The 14,712-nt window shown below is 43.0% G+C and overlaps 1 protein-coding gene across 7 annotated transcripts in view; it reads right to left on the bottom strand.

Annotated features, from left to right (window-relative positions):
• The window catches only part of SLC4A10 (solute carrier family 4 member 10), a 169,967-nt gene that overhangs the window by 4,331 nt on the left and 150,924 nt on the right, over positions 1 to 14,712 (bottom strand). For 6 of the 7 annotated variants that reach the window (XM_028747023.2, XM_028747066.2, XM_028747031.2 and 3 more), the window contains 6 exons: positions 13,292 to 13,543; positions 12,134 to 12,202; positions 10,576 to 10,749; positions 9,179 to 9,301; positions 6,730 to 6,797; positions 5,693 to 5,809 (listed from right to left, as the gene is read on the bottom strand). In XM_028747023.2, coding sequence (XP_028602856.2) covers positions 5,693 to 5,809; positions 6,730 to 6,797; positions 9,179 to 9,301; positions 10,576 to 10,749; positions 12,134 to 12,202; positions 13,292 to 13,543 — 803 coding nt within the window. Of the gene's footprint in view, positions 1 to 3,987; positions 4,027 to 5,692; positions 5,810 to 6,729; positions 6,798 to 9,178; positions 9,302 to 10,575; positions 10,750 to 12,133; positions 12,203 to 13,291; positions 13,544 to 14,712 lie in introns of all 7 variants that reach the window. The other variant, XM_028747040.2, reaches the window with a different exon arrangement.

Here is a 14,712-nt window from a genome sequence, read left to right as displayed (position 1 = left end):
CCTGCCAACATCATAGATCAACAGGAAGGCAAAGTAGAGAAGAACGACAACAACAGAGATACCAAACGCAAGATTGATTGGACGTACGAATCAGTGAGCATGCAAGCAAGAGAGAGATCATGACACGGTTTAAAGGGCACCCGTTTCCTTTGCAAATGATAACCAGTCATGTGCTTTAATGCCAGCATTTTATGTTGCACAAACAAGAAGATGGGTAATCGGTTGGTTGTACTGTAATCTGCACAGTCATGAGCAAACACATGACTTGGACTGAGCTTGCCTGCAGATAGGGTTTGGAAGACATGCTTCTGAGCACCCAGTCTATGTGTCAAAATGCTAAAGAGGTGCACCATCAGCTAGTATGCACACCTTTTACTTATGCCTTCCAAAACAAAACTCAAAACACCACCCTCCTCTATCAAAAGGCTTAGGCTGCATCTTCACCTTATTTTCCTTTTAATTCATTTTCATTCAGATCATGTGGGTCTCCTTCTGCTGCTTCTCATGGGTTTGCAGAAGGCACCACTGAGTGCAACACAAGATTTCCTTGTAAGGGCAGGATGCCTGCTTTCAACAGTTCAGCTGCTCCTTCCAAGCAGCTCATATGCACTGGTCCCCTTCTCCCACAATATGGCAGCCACTTCAGAATGTTTGGGGAGAACATGTGAATAAAACCAGATGGGTGGAACCTATCACCTGGGTCTTTCTCACCCAGTCAACTTCCATGGTAAGGGAGATGACAATCAGGTGAGGAGGACCTACATGGCGGCCTCCGGATGCTATGGACTGCAGTGCCCATCAGCCACATCAAGCAAAGCCAATGGCCACGGAGTATGAGAACTGTAGTCCGCAACATGTGGCGGGCACCAGGTTGGCTATCACAGTCTGCTTTGCCAGCCTTGAATACGTGGTTGCTGTGCTAAATCTACATCCTTTCCCTCTGGCTGTCACAGGAGAACAACATTGCTATATGATAGAAAGCACTACGATCAATGCACCCTGGGGTTAACAATATCCCTCTTTCGAATCTTGAATTCATTAAAAAGGTAAAGGGACCCCTGACCATCAGGTCCAGTGGTGGCCGACTCTGGGGTTGTGGCGCTCCTCTCGCTTTATTGGCCGAGGGAACCGGCATACAGCTTCCGGGTCACGTGGCCAGCATGACTAAGCTGTTTACCTTCCCTATTTATCTACCTGCACTTTGACATGCTTTCGAACTGCTAGGTTGGCAGGAGCAGGGACCGAGCAACGGGAGCTCACCCCGGCACGGGGATTCAAACCACCGACCTTCAGATCAGCAAGTCCTAGGCTCTGTGGTTTAACCCACAGCGCCACCCATGTCCCTTTTAAATTCATTAATCAACCTTAAATTCATGGAGAACATAAACCTAACAGTGGCAGGTTTTTAAAGCCAGGTTAGAAGATCAACATTTACCCTACTGGTGGGGGCTGGAGGGCAGGGTACTGAATAAAAATGAGAAAAACCTGAGCCATAGCAAAAGTTGCACAACATTTTTGTAGCACGTCAGTGATAGTTCTGCACAATAACACATTTCACTGCGGATCTCCCAGCATCTTGGCATGCCCTATCGCAACGAACAGATCTCCCAAATGGTGGGGGTACTTCCCAGGTGGGCACCTTCTCTGGCCACTGCCAGAAAAGCCTTGCTGCTTCAGGCCAAAGGGGAGGTAAGTGAGTCCAGCATCCTGTTCTCACAGCGGCCAACCAGATACTTCTAGGAAGCCTGCAAACAGGACCTGAGTACTGTCCCCACTTCTGATTCCTAAAAACTGGTATTCAGAAGCATTCTGCCTCCAGGAGTAGAGGTAGGACACAACCACTGATCACTTTACCCCTCCTCTTTCAAAGCTGTCAGAGTAGTTGAGCCATCACTGCACTTTCTCTTCTATCCGCAGCTGCAAACCATGATGGTTTGATGTATCACAGTGGGAACAATCATTATGCAGCATCTTCAGATTAACAAACCTGCCTTTTACTGATTGATGATGTTCATAAAAACATCACACAATATTCCTTGTCATTCGGAAGTAATCCTTTTCACATTTAATTGTGTATGCTTAATTCTATTCACAGCAAAGTGCTGATGAGGAAATCCCAAAAGCCTATATATATATATATATATATATATGCAGGTTTTGGTGTCCTCGGGTATCTTCCCGTGTAAAAGTTGGGGTGTCTAGGCGACGTTTCGACGAGGTCTCACTCGTCATCTTCAGGCAGATGACGAGTGAGACCTCGTCGAAACGTCGCCTAGACACCCCAACTTTTACACGGGAAGATACCCGAGGACACCAAAACCTGCATTCCTGTACCCGTGAAAATCTACGAAAGCAAATATATATATATATATATATATATATATATATATATATATATATACCCACCATATTGGATGCCAAATACGGGTTTAATGCACATCTCTACAAGTGCACAGGCAAGTCAGGATTCGATTGGATTCTTGATTTATTTTGATTTTAGTATGACTATTTCCCAGTCATGTTGCAAACTTGGGCATGGATTTCTCACATGGACTGACACTTGTGCCACAGGACTTCTCCCCTACAGTCCGCACAGAGTTCTGCGGAGGGTCAGGAGAACCTTCAGGACAGCACACAATGGGGTCGTTCCATCTGGCAAGCTGAAACAACAGTCACCACAGCACCATGTTGAATTCCACCATAAGTCACAAAATGGTGCATATTTTACTTTTACTCTCCTCACCTATAAAATGGGTGCAGCATGCTCTTTAAAAAAACAACAGTGGAGCAGGTGTAGCTAGGCCAGTCTTTCCCAACCATGCTCCTCCCAGATGTTTTGAACTTGAAGCTTCCAAGGCCTTGCTGGCTGGGGCTGATGGGAATTGTAGTCCAAAACATACGGAAGGCACCAGGTTGGGGATTGCTGAGCTAGATTCTGCATGATCCAAAGGCTTGCAAGAAGTGTAGGGAAGGTGTTGAGAAACCCTTCTTGTTACACTAGATTTGGAAAGGGAGGCTATCTGTGTGAGGAGAGGAGGGGGGAGCCCTGTTGCACAAGTGTCAGTCCCTGTGAACGGCTTCTGTTGACAGGGAAATCCCTCCCCCAGGGGTCTTGCAAATATTGCCCCATTTCATACATTCAGCAGCCACAAGCAACATTGAAGTACTGGGCTGGAAGGTCAGCAACATCTGCATAAAAATGCAGCTGCACAGAAGTCCAGTCTGTGTAATTCTTACCATCTTAATAATAATAATTTTAAAAAGTGATCTTGTGACAATCTTGTGAACTGAGCCTCTGCTCCGCATTGTAGAGGGGTTGTACTGTACTGGGCTATTGCAGCAGCACTCCAGCGGAACATGTGGACTGGGGAAGGGTTTATCAACTCACAAACAGATTGAGGTTGTCAGCTCCAGATTTTGGACTGCTCTTTGGCAATATACACCCTCCACAAGCTCCTACTTCCTCCGTAACGTGACCCCCACCCTTCACTGCAGTAGGTACAGGAGGGTTTTGTCAGAGGACCCCTCGCTGGAATGTATGGACATTTGACACCAGTCCTGATTGATCATCTTGTTTATGCGGCTCAGGGAGATGAAGAACACTGCAAAAGCAACATGCCATTTTGGGGTGACAAAACGCCAGGAGTCAAACAGAGATTCTTTGTTTCGGTTAATTCGCTGTAGTTCAATAACTATGGCTAAAGCTGGCATATGTTACGAGTGCATCTGATATCTCCAGGAGATTGCTAGGGTTCTGAAGTTTGCCTGAATTACAGTGTTTAGAAAAATGAATGCATTTGTGGCATCCAATCTCAGAAGAACAGATAGGCATGTTTTCCAAGCGGCCTTCGAAACGTGCATTCCGTACCCTTCTAGTAAATTTTGTCTCCCCAAAATTTACACACAGTAAGTTAGAGAGGTTACCAAAAGACACCATTTAGTAGTGGGGGAAGGAATCAAGGCAGAGGTTCAGGGGCAGGGTCTTACCTTTGGGGAATCAGCTTCAAGAGAGATTAGGTAGGGGAGCTTATAGTAGAAATGTGATAATGGAACAATTAAGTAGAAAATCATGTTAATTCAAAAGGAATGGCAATTGGGGAAATAGTGGTTAAACACAGTTGCATGTATACTCAGTTAAACGTATCAAATAGAGATGTCACCATAAAAATGGCCATCTGCTTTTACAGTTTCACAATTAATTTAAGATATAAGCTAGCCAGTACTTGAATGCAACTGACACAGGGGCTTAACAGTGTCCTGCTCTCCCCTCTGCTCAGTGCACAATATATGTCTACACACACACACACACCTCAGGAATCCCCAGCCAGACTTCCCTTTCGACCTGGGCTCAAACTACTAGGAAACAGCCACAGCCCAGTGGCTGCCAGTCATTGCAGACAATACTGAATTTGATGGACCAACAATCTGGCTCGATATAAAGTAGCATCCTCTGTCCCAGATTGTGATGAAAAGGGGAGAGCAAGGCTCTGTCCAGCCCTAAGCAAACCTCTGGTTCTGCAGGTAACTGCACCTGCACGGGAATTAATTACGCCTTCAATAATCATTCAGTTCTTCTAAACAGTACTACTCTGAGCAGCCAGACTTTTAGCAAGCCTCCATTTGGAAAGGGGTGTATGTGTGGCAGGAATGCAATTGTGATTTTTTTTTTTTTTACTGTAGCTAATGTGAGCTGAATATGTTGATTCATATTCTTACCCACAGAGTTGGAACAGAACAGCTACAGATGATCCTCAGTTTGTTATGGTTGGTATACATGATGTAAGCTATCTGAATCTCTCTTGTTTACAATAGCCTAGTTCGCCCTGAAAAGAGCGTGAAGACAAGCATGATCCAATAGGGACCTGTGTTGTCTGAGAAACTCACTTGTAGGCAAAGAACCACACCTACAGTCCCAATGCTGCAAATACAGTATAGTACAAAGCTAGGATTACAAATCATGTACAAGGCGCCTTCAACACAAGCTGCTGTACAATAATTAAGTTAAAAAGAGACAAGCTCTCTTATGGATCCAGAAAGACCAGAGCATTAGGAAAGGAACAGAACAGAGAATGCACTTGACAAGGATGTCAAAACGTCTTCTCTCTTTTTTTTACCAGGAGTGGGAAGATTGATTTACAGCCCACCGCTAGTAAAGTTTAGTTTAGTTAGTTAGCTATTAAATTTCTATCCTGCCCTTTCCCCCAAAGCTGCTTCCATATGGAGGAGGCATCTTTAAGTGATGGACATGAATATCTACCCAGGGACTGATCTGACCCCTTTGGCCATTCCTGCTAGTCCATATTCCCATGGTGATTCCTGCTGGCCTAAGGAGAAAAGAAAGGCCATTTTGGATGACAGGTTGGCTCTGAAAGCATCTTCAGAAACCTGGGGATTCTAGACGCTCTGCCGGTGCAGCAGCTGAGAGCATGAACTTGTGTAACGTGTGAATCCATGCACTCTCCCTTCTGCTGTGATATTATGCTATTGGCTTCCACCTACAATCCCTGCAGCAGAATGGACTGAATGTGTTCCTAAGGTTTTCATTATCTGCCTTCAAAAATAAGTAGCTCAGCATTTTTATTTATTTTCTGCATCATCATCATAAATATTCTGCAGGCAACTAATTATCACTGAACTATTATGGTATAAATATAGGATAATTTTTAAAATAATAATAATAATAAAAATAAACCTTTTAGAAGGAAAGCTGGACTCCTTATCCTTGGTATTGTCTGACGATATCAACAGTGTCTTCCACACAGCTGTTTTTGACATTTCATCAGAAATATTTATTACAGATGGGTCATCTCTAGAATAGAATGAGCACACAGAGAGAGGCAACCGGAATTTATTTTCTGCAGTAGTGTGCAAACAAGGAACTAAAATAAACTCACTGATCCACTTTAAAGTAGCCATAATGCAATATTTAGCCGATAATTTAGGCAATTCAGTCAATGGAGCATCAGGCTTCAAGGGAAAGGTCCATAGCTCCATGAAAAAGCATGTGGTTTGCACAGGAAGAGGTACCAGGATCAATCCCTGGCATCATACAGCTTGATTGGAAGAGACCCCTGTTTGAAACTCTATAGTTACTTACAGACCAATAAATGGTTCAACCTTGATACATTAATTTAATAGTGGCTCCAGAATGCCTGTACCCCGCTTTCTCAGTTCTCTATGCACTAATACAAAACAAACTAAGAGCTCCAGCCCAATAGAGTTTCCCTATTCATTTCAGGGGAGTAGGTAGGGCATCTATATAGATTGTAAAGCTTATATAGATTGTAAAGCTGAGGGCAGAGGTTGCCCTGGTTTTTTTGCTGTTCTGTAAAATTCTCAGGGGGCGGGCTTTCAATTGAATAAAGGCAAAAATGCTTTAAACAAATAATGTGCAACAAAATTGGTTTTGAGATAGGTGGGTGCTATTGCCAACGGCCAAAAAGGATCTTTTAAAGATACAGTGCAAACTAAGAGCCAAAACGGATGTGATGTAGACGATCTGTGATCGGTCTCTCAATGTATTTATTTTTTAATTTTAAAGCGACTGCAGACATCTTCCAAATTAGAAAAGGAGCAACAATGCTGGCAGTCCCCCCCCCCCCAATTAATATACCACTACCACCAGAAGATGCTTTTAATCCTGCTGGCACAAAAAGGGAAGTATCTGCAGTGCTATTTTTCCAGAAAGAGAATTTTGATCAGGGACAATTTTGTATCTTAGTGGTTTACCTGTAATGCGCATCTAGTGGTAACTGAACTGTGCCTTCCTCTTCCATCGCTAACATGCTTTGCTCTTCCTAGAGTGGGGGAAAACACAATAATTTAGACAGGAACAAACACGACTCTGCTGTAATAGTTTCCACACACTTATAGATTCAGTAACAAGAAAGGAAAACAAGGTAATATCTTCTCTCTCTCTTCCGCCTCCCAAATTGTTTTACTCAAATTTTCCATAGGATGGCATCTTTCCTGTTAACTATTTTGTGAGTAAAAATCAGGGCACTCTGTTTAAAGGGCAGTACCAAAGAGGAAGCTAATTTTCATAGTGGAAAATTGTATTCTCTAGGAAGGAAGGAAGTTAGCTAGTTCCTCACGGTGAGTTCACCTGTGCACCTGAGTTACAAAGGCCTAAATGGCTTGGGATCCAAGTAATAATTTTAATAATAATAATTTTATTATTTGTACCCCGCCCAGCTGACCCTATGGACAACTGGGTAGCAAAGACCCACACAGATGTGATAGTTGTGCATATACTACAACTGTGTATACAACCCTCCCAAGCTGAAAAGGGTTTCTTTACTCCTTCTCTAGAGGCTCTTAGTACAGAAGCTACATCTTCACTCCATGTTCCAAGTGCCCATTGGCAGGCAAGGGCAGTACGATGAAACTGACCTCAGAATATTTAGAATTAAAATATGGACCAGTGGCAGAAGAGACTAGCCTACCCCACAGGTTGTTGTGAGGATGAAATGGGGAGAAAGAGAACTATGTATGTCACCTCACACACCCCTTGAAGAAAATATGGGATACAAATGCAATCAATCAACAGACTGTGAATAAATATAATTTCTTGTCTTGACGCTGACTGCTCATCACAGATGGGATTTTCCTCTCTTATGTTGAAAAGCAAGTTGCAAAATTAAAATCTTGATCCAATCCAACCAGCACCTTTAAAATATCCTGTCAGCTTCATTTCTATTTGTACAAAGAGCCCATTTCTATTTTTAAAGCCAGCATAAATGGTGACTTTCCAATTACATTCCAGAGGCGCCGCTTCATATATTTATTTATTTTTATTCCCAGTTAATTTTGTCATTTCCAGGCTTCACAGCTTCCCAGGATTTTGACAGCTTTAACAGGTTTAATAATAGCCTCAAATATTTAGCAATGCCATATTATGTAAAATAATAATAATAATAACCCATCGAAAAAGACAGTGACTGAAAATAAAAGTAGATTTTATTTATTTATATGTATTTTTAAAAGGTGTGCATTCCTAGTTTTGTTTTTCTGTCACCATTCAGGTCTAAAAAGAAAAAAAGCAAGGGATGCATAAGAAGAAATATCAGACTGAAAAGCAAAGGAGTCCTGCGACGATTGCGAAAAACACACCTGTCTCCCTTGAGTCGCTTCTGCATTATGAGAGACAGAACACATCACTTGGGAGAAAGCCCTTTCTGGCTGTGCCGTGGGGGAAAGGATGCACAACCAAATCAATTTCCAGAAGGAAAAGGTGGATGGAGAGTAGAAAGAGGGCAAGTCATTACACGCTGGAAAGCCCTTATTCCCTTATTCTTGATGTCCAGGCCTGCCCTCCACTACACACAGGTTATTGGGGTCACTAATGACATAACACTCCTAGAAAGTGATTAGCTATGGGTGGTGGGTTCAGTAGTGTAGTGGAGCAGGAATGCAAGCTGGGGTGAGTTTGCTGGCTGCCTCTCCAGTACCTTTCTCCTCTCTGAGTAGCGATGATTATCATCTGGTATCTGCTAGTGTTGTAAGCCTGGGCAAGGAGGTTGGAAGACAGGTGTGGCCTGGCATATGACCCCATTTATTTGGCAGGGTAGGCCTGGTAGGCAGAATCCAATGTCTTCTGCTTGCACACTGGGATATCACCTTCCTTCTTTTCCCTTACTCCTGCAACCCCACATGAGCAGATTTTGAGGGCATGCAGGGCGAGGAGAGGAAGGTGAAGTCCTATTGAGCAATCAGAAGTCCGCTCTGCTCGTGCAAGAATAGCGCAGGATACAACTCAGTCATTTCAAAGATGTCTGCATGAGCATCTGAGCATGGGTTAAAAGTTTGCTTCTGTGGGCAAAGTTCCCACAGACACTTAGATTTGCTATATGAAAGCATTCGCATATTTCACAGAGATGATGATAATAATAATAATAATAATAATAATAATAATAATAATAATAATTTATTATTTATACCCCGCCCATTTGGCTGGGATTCCAACAAAATATTAAAATACAGTAATCATCAAACATTAAAAGCTTCCCTAAACAGGGCTGCCTTCAGATGTCTTCTAAAAGTCTGGTAGTTGTTGTTCTCTTTGATAAGCATGGGCTGCAAATTTCATGCTGTATTCATTTGATCAAGTGTGAACAGAAAGAAAGAAAGAAAGAAAGAAAGAAAGAAAGAAAGAAAGAAAGAAAGAAAGAAAATTTACCTCTTTTTCAGCATCCTCCAACTTCTTTTTCTTGCTTTCTGGCATCAAATCATCCAACCAGCTGAGCTCCCGTTTCGTGAAAAATAAGTCCATGAGTTTTCTAACAAACACCAGGGCCAAGACCTGTTCAAAGATATTTATAATATGGACAGCTGTAAAAGGTATGTTTCTTAAAAGACAAAATCCCAAAGAAACAGGCCTAATCCTAAAATGGCAAAATTCGTGGGTACGAGACTAAAGTAACACCGCTAGGGTTGTCATATGTCTGGAATTTCCCAGACAGATCCGGAATACTGCAGTCGGCAGCAGCGTCTGGGCAGAAATCGGTAAAATGTCCGGGAAAATCCAGAGATATAGCAACCCATGTCAGCAGTGTCATTTTTGACGATTTCCCATAAAAATAGCTCAAAAACGTCTATTTCCTTTTTGCCAACTTTGCAAAAAAAAAAAAGCTTAACAACTTTCCTCTCCGGATTTTCACTGTTTGAAAAATTGCAATTCTTAACTCCACTGAGTTGAAAAGCAGTTTGTTTTATTTTCAATTCATGTAAAATTATGTATTGAATTAAATTTGCAGATTTTTATTTTTAATGGTCCTGACTTCTTATATTTTGCCTCATGTTCAGTGACTCATCTGGCTAAAGATGGCCTTGAATGAGAGTTGATAGTTTCAACAAAACCCAAAGGAATGAAACAATGTTTTTTTAGCAGGGGAGCCTAAGTATGGGAATATAACAACCAGCACACCAGACAATATGGTCGTCTTCTCTTTTTTCTGGTCCATTCTGTCTTTTTTCCAGCCCCATGCTCACAGAAGCAAAACAGGAAACAAAAATCATGTCCATGGCTGATAGGTCTTAAAAAAAATAATTCTTGATAGTTTCTGGGCAGACTTGAGCCATTTATTTTTATGAGGTGAAAATAAAATGCCTCTGTCTAGTAGGTACAGTGCAAAGATTCCTATCTGAGCAATGGCCAAACTGTTTTTTCCTTTACATAGACAAGACTATTTTAATCTGGTAAAGGCATTGATTCAATTTGGAGGTGAACAGTAATGCTAATGTGCTTTTATCTAGATTTGCCTATTTTGAACTAGCAATTATTTAAGAGAAACTTGGCATTTGCAGTTTTTTAAAAAGCAAAAAATCCTCTTAGTTGAAGATAAGCAGGTCTGGGTCTGATCAGTGCATAGCACCGTGTTCTTATTTATCCTTATTTATCCAAAAATAAAGTGGGATAATTAAGAACCTATTGATAAATAGCTTCCAACCATCTCCACGGACTTTCTCCCCTGAAGGGCACCTTTTGACTTACAGAAAGCTTAGTTAATATCAGTTATTCAATTTTGCTTTTATGGATTGCCTGGACCTTCTAGACTCCGCAAAATGGATCCATACCATCATAGGAAAGACAATGGCAGCTCTTGAAGCCTTGATAACCCACAGCAGCACAAGACAGCTCAGCTGGATGACGGTGAAGAGATGGACTTTTCGGAGAGGGACATGCCTCAGGTAGATGAAGTCAGGCTGGTGTTTGGCAGGCATCCAGAATAACTTGATTCTGTCAAAAAGCTGAGAAAGGAAAATAAATTTGGGCGGCAGGGAAATGCAAGAGTCATTCCTCTACAGACCCTCTACGGATGAAATATTTAAAAGAGCAAGGATAAACGGCTGTAACAAAGGGAATTCAGAAGGTAAAGACACAAGAAGTGCTGCTATAGCCGTCTTCAGGGCACCACATTAATTCTCTGTGTTGAGTCGCCCCATCCTCCTCTCATCACATACACTGAATATCCCCAAGGACACAAGCACAACATGAGCATCTGCAGAGGCAGCCTTTGCACATACAACTGTAGTATGAGGGCTACTGTGTGACCTAAGGGTGTTTCCGGGGCCCAGAAGCCTCCACACAAACATCTGTATGCAGGAAGGCCCCAACTCTGCAGGTGGCTGTGCTAGAGACACAAATGTTATGGGCAGGACTACTCAGCCCTAATCCTGGCTCCTGCGTTGTTGTACATGGAAGCAACAACACCTGAATTGAATAACACAACCAACACCGGCAAGAGGATGTGTGCAAGTGAACCAGCTACACAAGTGTTGTGCAACCATGATTCAGTTCCGCATTAGGCTGCTTAAGGATAGCCTGTGGTTCTAAATAGCGAGCATGATGTGTTAGTATTTGTATTATATTTGCATTGTAAATGTATTTCACAAAGAATAAATGGTATTGGGGCAGTTGGAAGTTGCTTGGTTGTTCTGTTAGTTCTGTCTTTGCGAATGTGAGAGGTGTGGGGACTTCATGCAGATGCTCTCTGGAGGATGCTGGGAGGACAGGCAAGCTATGGATTATAAGTTATGCACTGCCACAAATGAGTTTTGAAAGAAAAAAAGACTAAGCCCTCTCTTGGACTCAAGGGAGAGAAACGCATTGCATTCATTAATGTATATGTAAATAATACTTGTTCAACTGTTGCCAAACTGAGAAGTTAAATATTTGTATTCAACTATTTGTGTAAGGCATATATTTTTATCACAAATAGCTAACATGATGCACATAGGTATAAAACAGCGGCAGGCAGTCATGTAGGCAAGTGTGTACCATGGCAAGTCCAAAGTATTGTGCCACTGAAGTAGATGCTACGGTAAGTGCGCATGGCTTCATTGACCAATGCAGTGGCTTGGCCTGTAGTTTAATGAACAACATGTGGTGTTCAGTATTGAAAAGGCAGCCCAACAAGCAGGACTGTAAGCCCAGCTCTGTGCCAGATGCAGATGATGGCTACTGAGGGGCACACCGCAAATTCCTGCTGCCAGTGACACTGAAAGTTGCAGGGCTCCATTTCGTATCGGTTGCACCTTTCCAATATCTCTGTGAAACTCAGCAATGTATATAATGCAAGCAAGGGGCAAATGAAAGCCGTAACAAGAGCCGCACAAAAAATATTTCACTAACCTGAATTCCTTTTAGAGAAGAGGCACCCATGTAAAGAAATACACCATAAAGCACTGGCATAGGGATAAACTGGAAAGAGGAGAAAGAAGGTCAAAATCAAAAACTGGGTCTCACTTCACTGGCAGATAAGACAGGCAGAAAAGGCTTTCGACAAAGGCGATTGACTACCAGGGTCTTATACGGGAAGGAGTGTTTGACGGTGAATTTTCACTGCTTCATCTGCACCCAGCAGGGACTACACACATCCTGGTTTGGGAGGGGGGTGTCTTCAGACTTTGTGAACTTCAGTCCCTGTTCTTTTCCTAAATTCTTCTGTCCAAACCAACCCAGCACCAATTGCATGTTCCACATCAGTATAGTAGCAGGCAGGCAACCTACTATTAAAAGCACGGATCTGCGGATTTGGACATTAATCCAACACTAGCATTACCTGTGGAATATGAAAAGCTCTTCCTGACATTCCCCTTAAAAGCTGGCCTGTCCTTACCTTCAAATCAATGTAGAAGCCAGCTCACCCTGGCTTCTACACTGACAACATCAAAACAGGTATTTGTTTGTCTCTGCATTAGATTTCCCTCAACCAGCCCCTACCTTCCTGCCATATGGTGCTCAGGGCTTGTAACAGCGATAAAAGACAAAGTAAAATGCATAATAACAATCAAAAACATAAGAATGCCTGCTTATTATTTGACCATTAAAAAGCTGGCAGATCCTATCAGCAGGTAGACCGTTTCTGTTGTTGTTCATGTGGAGCACTAACACATCAGTCTATGAAAATGCCTTCCACTGAGTCAGACTATTAGCCTATCCAGTCCAGTATGCCCCACTCCAAAGAACAACAGCTCCTCAAATTCTCATGCAGAGCTCTTTCCCATCACCTGCAGTATGAGATCCAATTTTTCGGTTGGTTTGTTTGTTTTCGTAAACTGGGGAAGCCAAGCATTGAACCTGGGCTCCTTGGTGTGTGATCTGTGGTGTGGACTGGATAGCTCAGTTTGTTTGAGCCTTTCTTGTATTAGGCAATAAGAACCTTACCCAGCACTGCATCAAGACACATACACCCATGCATTAAAAAAACAAGAACATTTGTGCTAGAATTTAAATCCTTAGTAGTGCTATTTACTTTTCCCTTGGTTTCCCCCCAAAGCATGAGCCTACCTTTAGAATTCGGGTCAGAAAAACGGACGAGCCCATCAGGATGAATATCATGAGTCCCGTGACCCGCTGCTCACGGATGCCAAGGAATTTGGGCTGCTCTCCTGGAGCTGAGCACTCCGACTCCAGCTTCAAGCTGTTCACGTGAGAGATGGAGAGAACGGTGGCGGCAACAAACCACGGCAGGCCCATGAGGGAGCACACGCCCAGCATAAGAGCCACCATCAGCAGGTCCAGGTGATAGCCGCAGCCCTTCTGTTGAAGGCAATAAACCAAAGAAGAAGAAGAAGAAGAAGAAGAAGAAGAAGAAGAAGAAGAAGAAGAAGAAGAAGAAGAAGAAGGGTAGTAGTTTGGATTTGATATCCTGCTTTATCAAACCCTAAGTTCCGGTTAGGGACAACACCCTCAGATCTGTCCTCTATGGCAGTGTTTCCCAACCTTGTGCCTCCAGCTGTTTTTGGCCTACAATTCCCATCATCCCTTGCCACTGGTCTTGCTAGTCAGGGATGATGGGAGTTGTAGGCCAAAAACATCTGGAGGCACAAGGTTGGGAAACACTGCTCTATGGATGCATTGTGTAGACCTAGGAAATAGCATGTTAAAAGCCTTTTTGCCATAGCTTGGTCATCGGCACCATAGCAGAGGAGAGACAATTATTTTTATTAGTAGTAATAGTAGTAGTAGTATAATACCACCCTGAATCCAAAGCTCCCAGGGCAATTCAAAACAGATTACACAGCACAGGACAAAAGCATCCGAGATGTGTAAATGCAGGGACAAGCCATGTCCTCGTAGCCACTTCAAGGAGCTAGTGCCTCACAGAATGTGCAATCTGTACTTCTTTTAAACATCTGGCCTTATGCCTGCTGACTTTTCCAAAAGTCAAAAGGGGTGAAATTGCTGTTAAATGCAAGTACGCTGCTTCCAACAGTGTCTGGGTTTAAGCTTTCCTCACATTCGCATAGAAGCCTGAGGAAAGTGACATATGGGAGAGGAAGGAGGCATGGCAACAGGTGATGATGCTACATCAGACCCGAGCAAGGGGAAAAAAAATATGAATATGCAGCACAGCAAGAGGGCAGCCAGGAAGACCATCTGACTCCCACATGCCACTGCTGAAATGAAAAAAAGGGGGGGCACATTCTAAAGCTTGGCAGGAACTCCCTGCATCTGTCAAGTTAACCGCACAAAACACTGCGGATTGACACAAGGAGCCTGACTGACAAAGAGGGCAGGGGAGGGAGGGAGGGAAGCAACCCACGGAAGGGGAGGGGGAACCATTCACAGCAACCAAGAAGTTGCAGTGTGAAAAGGAGGCTGAAAATGCATTTGTAATGACTGTGTTGCCGTTTCCCAAAGAGTCAAAGAAGCTGAACAATCTGGGCACACACACGGACAAGCTGGTTCCTGAAACTTCTTCCAAC

The sequence above is a fragment of the Podarcis muralis genome, chromosome 1, assembly GCF_964188315.1.
Source record: "Podarcis muralis chromosome 1, rPodMur119.hap1.1, whole genome shotgun sequence".
NCBI classification, from domain to species: Eukaryota; Metazoa; Chordata; class Lepidosauria; order Squamata; family Lacertidae; genus Podarcis; species Podarcis muralis.
This window is presented reverse-complemented; position numbering and strand designations above follow the sequence as displayed.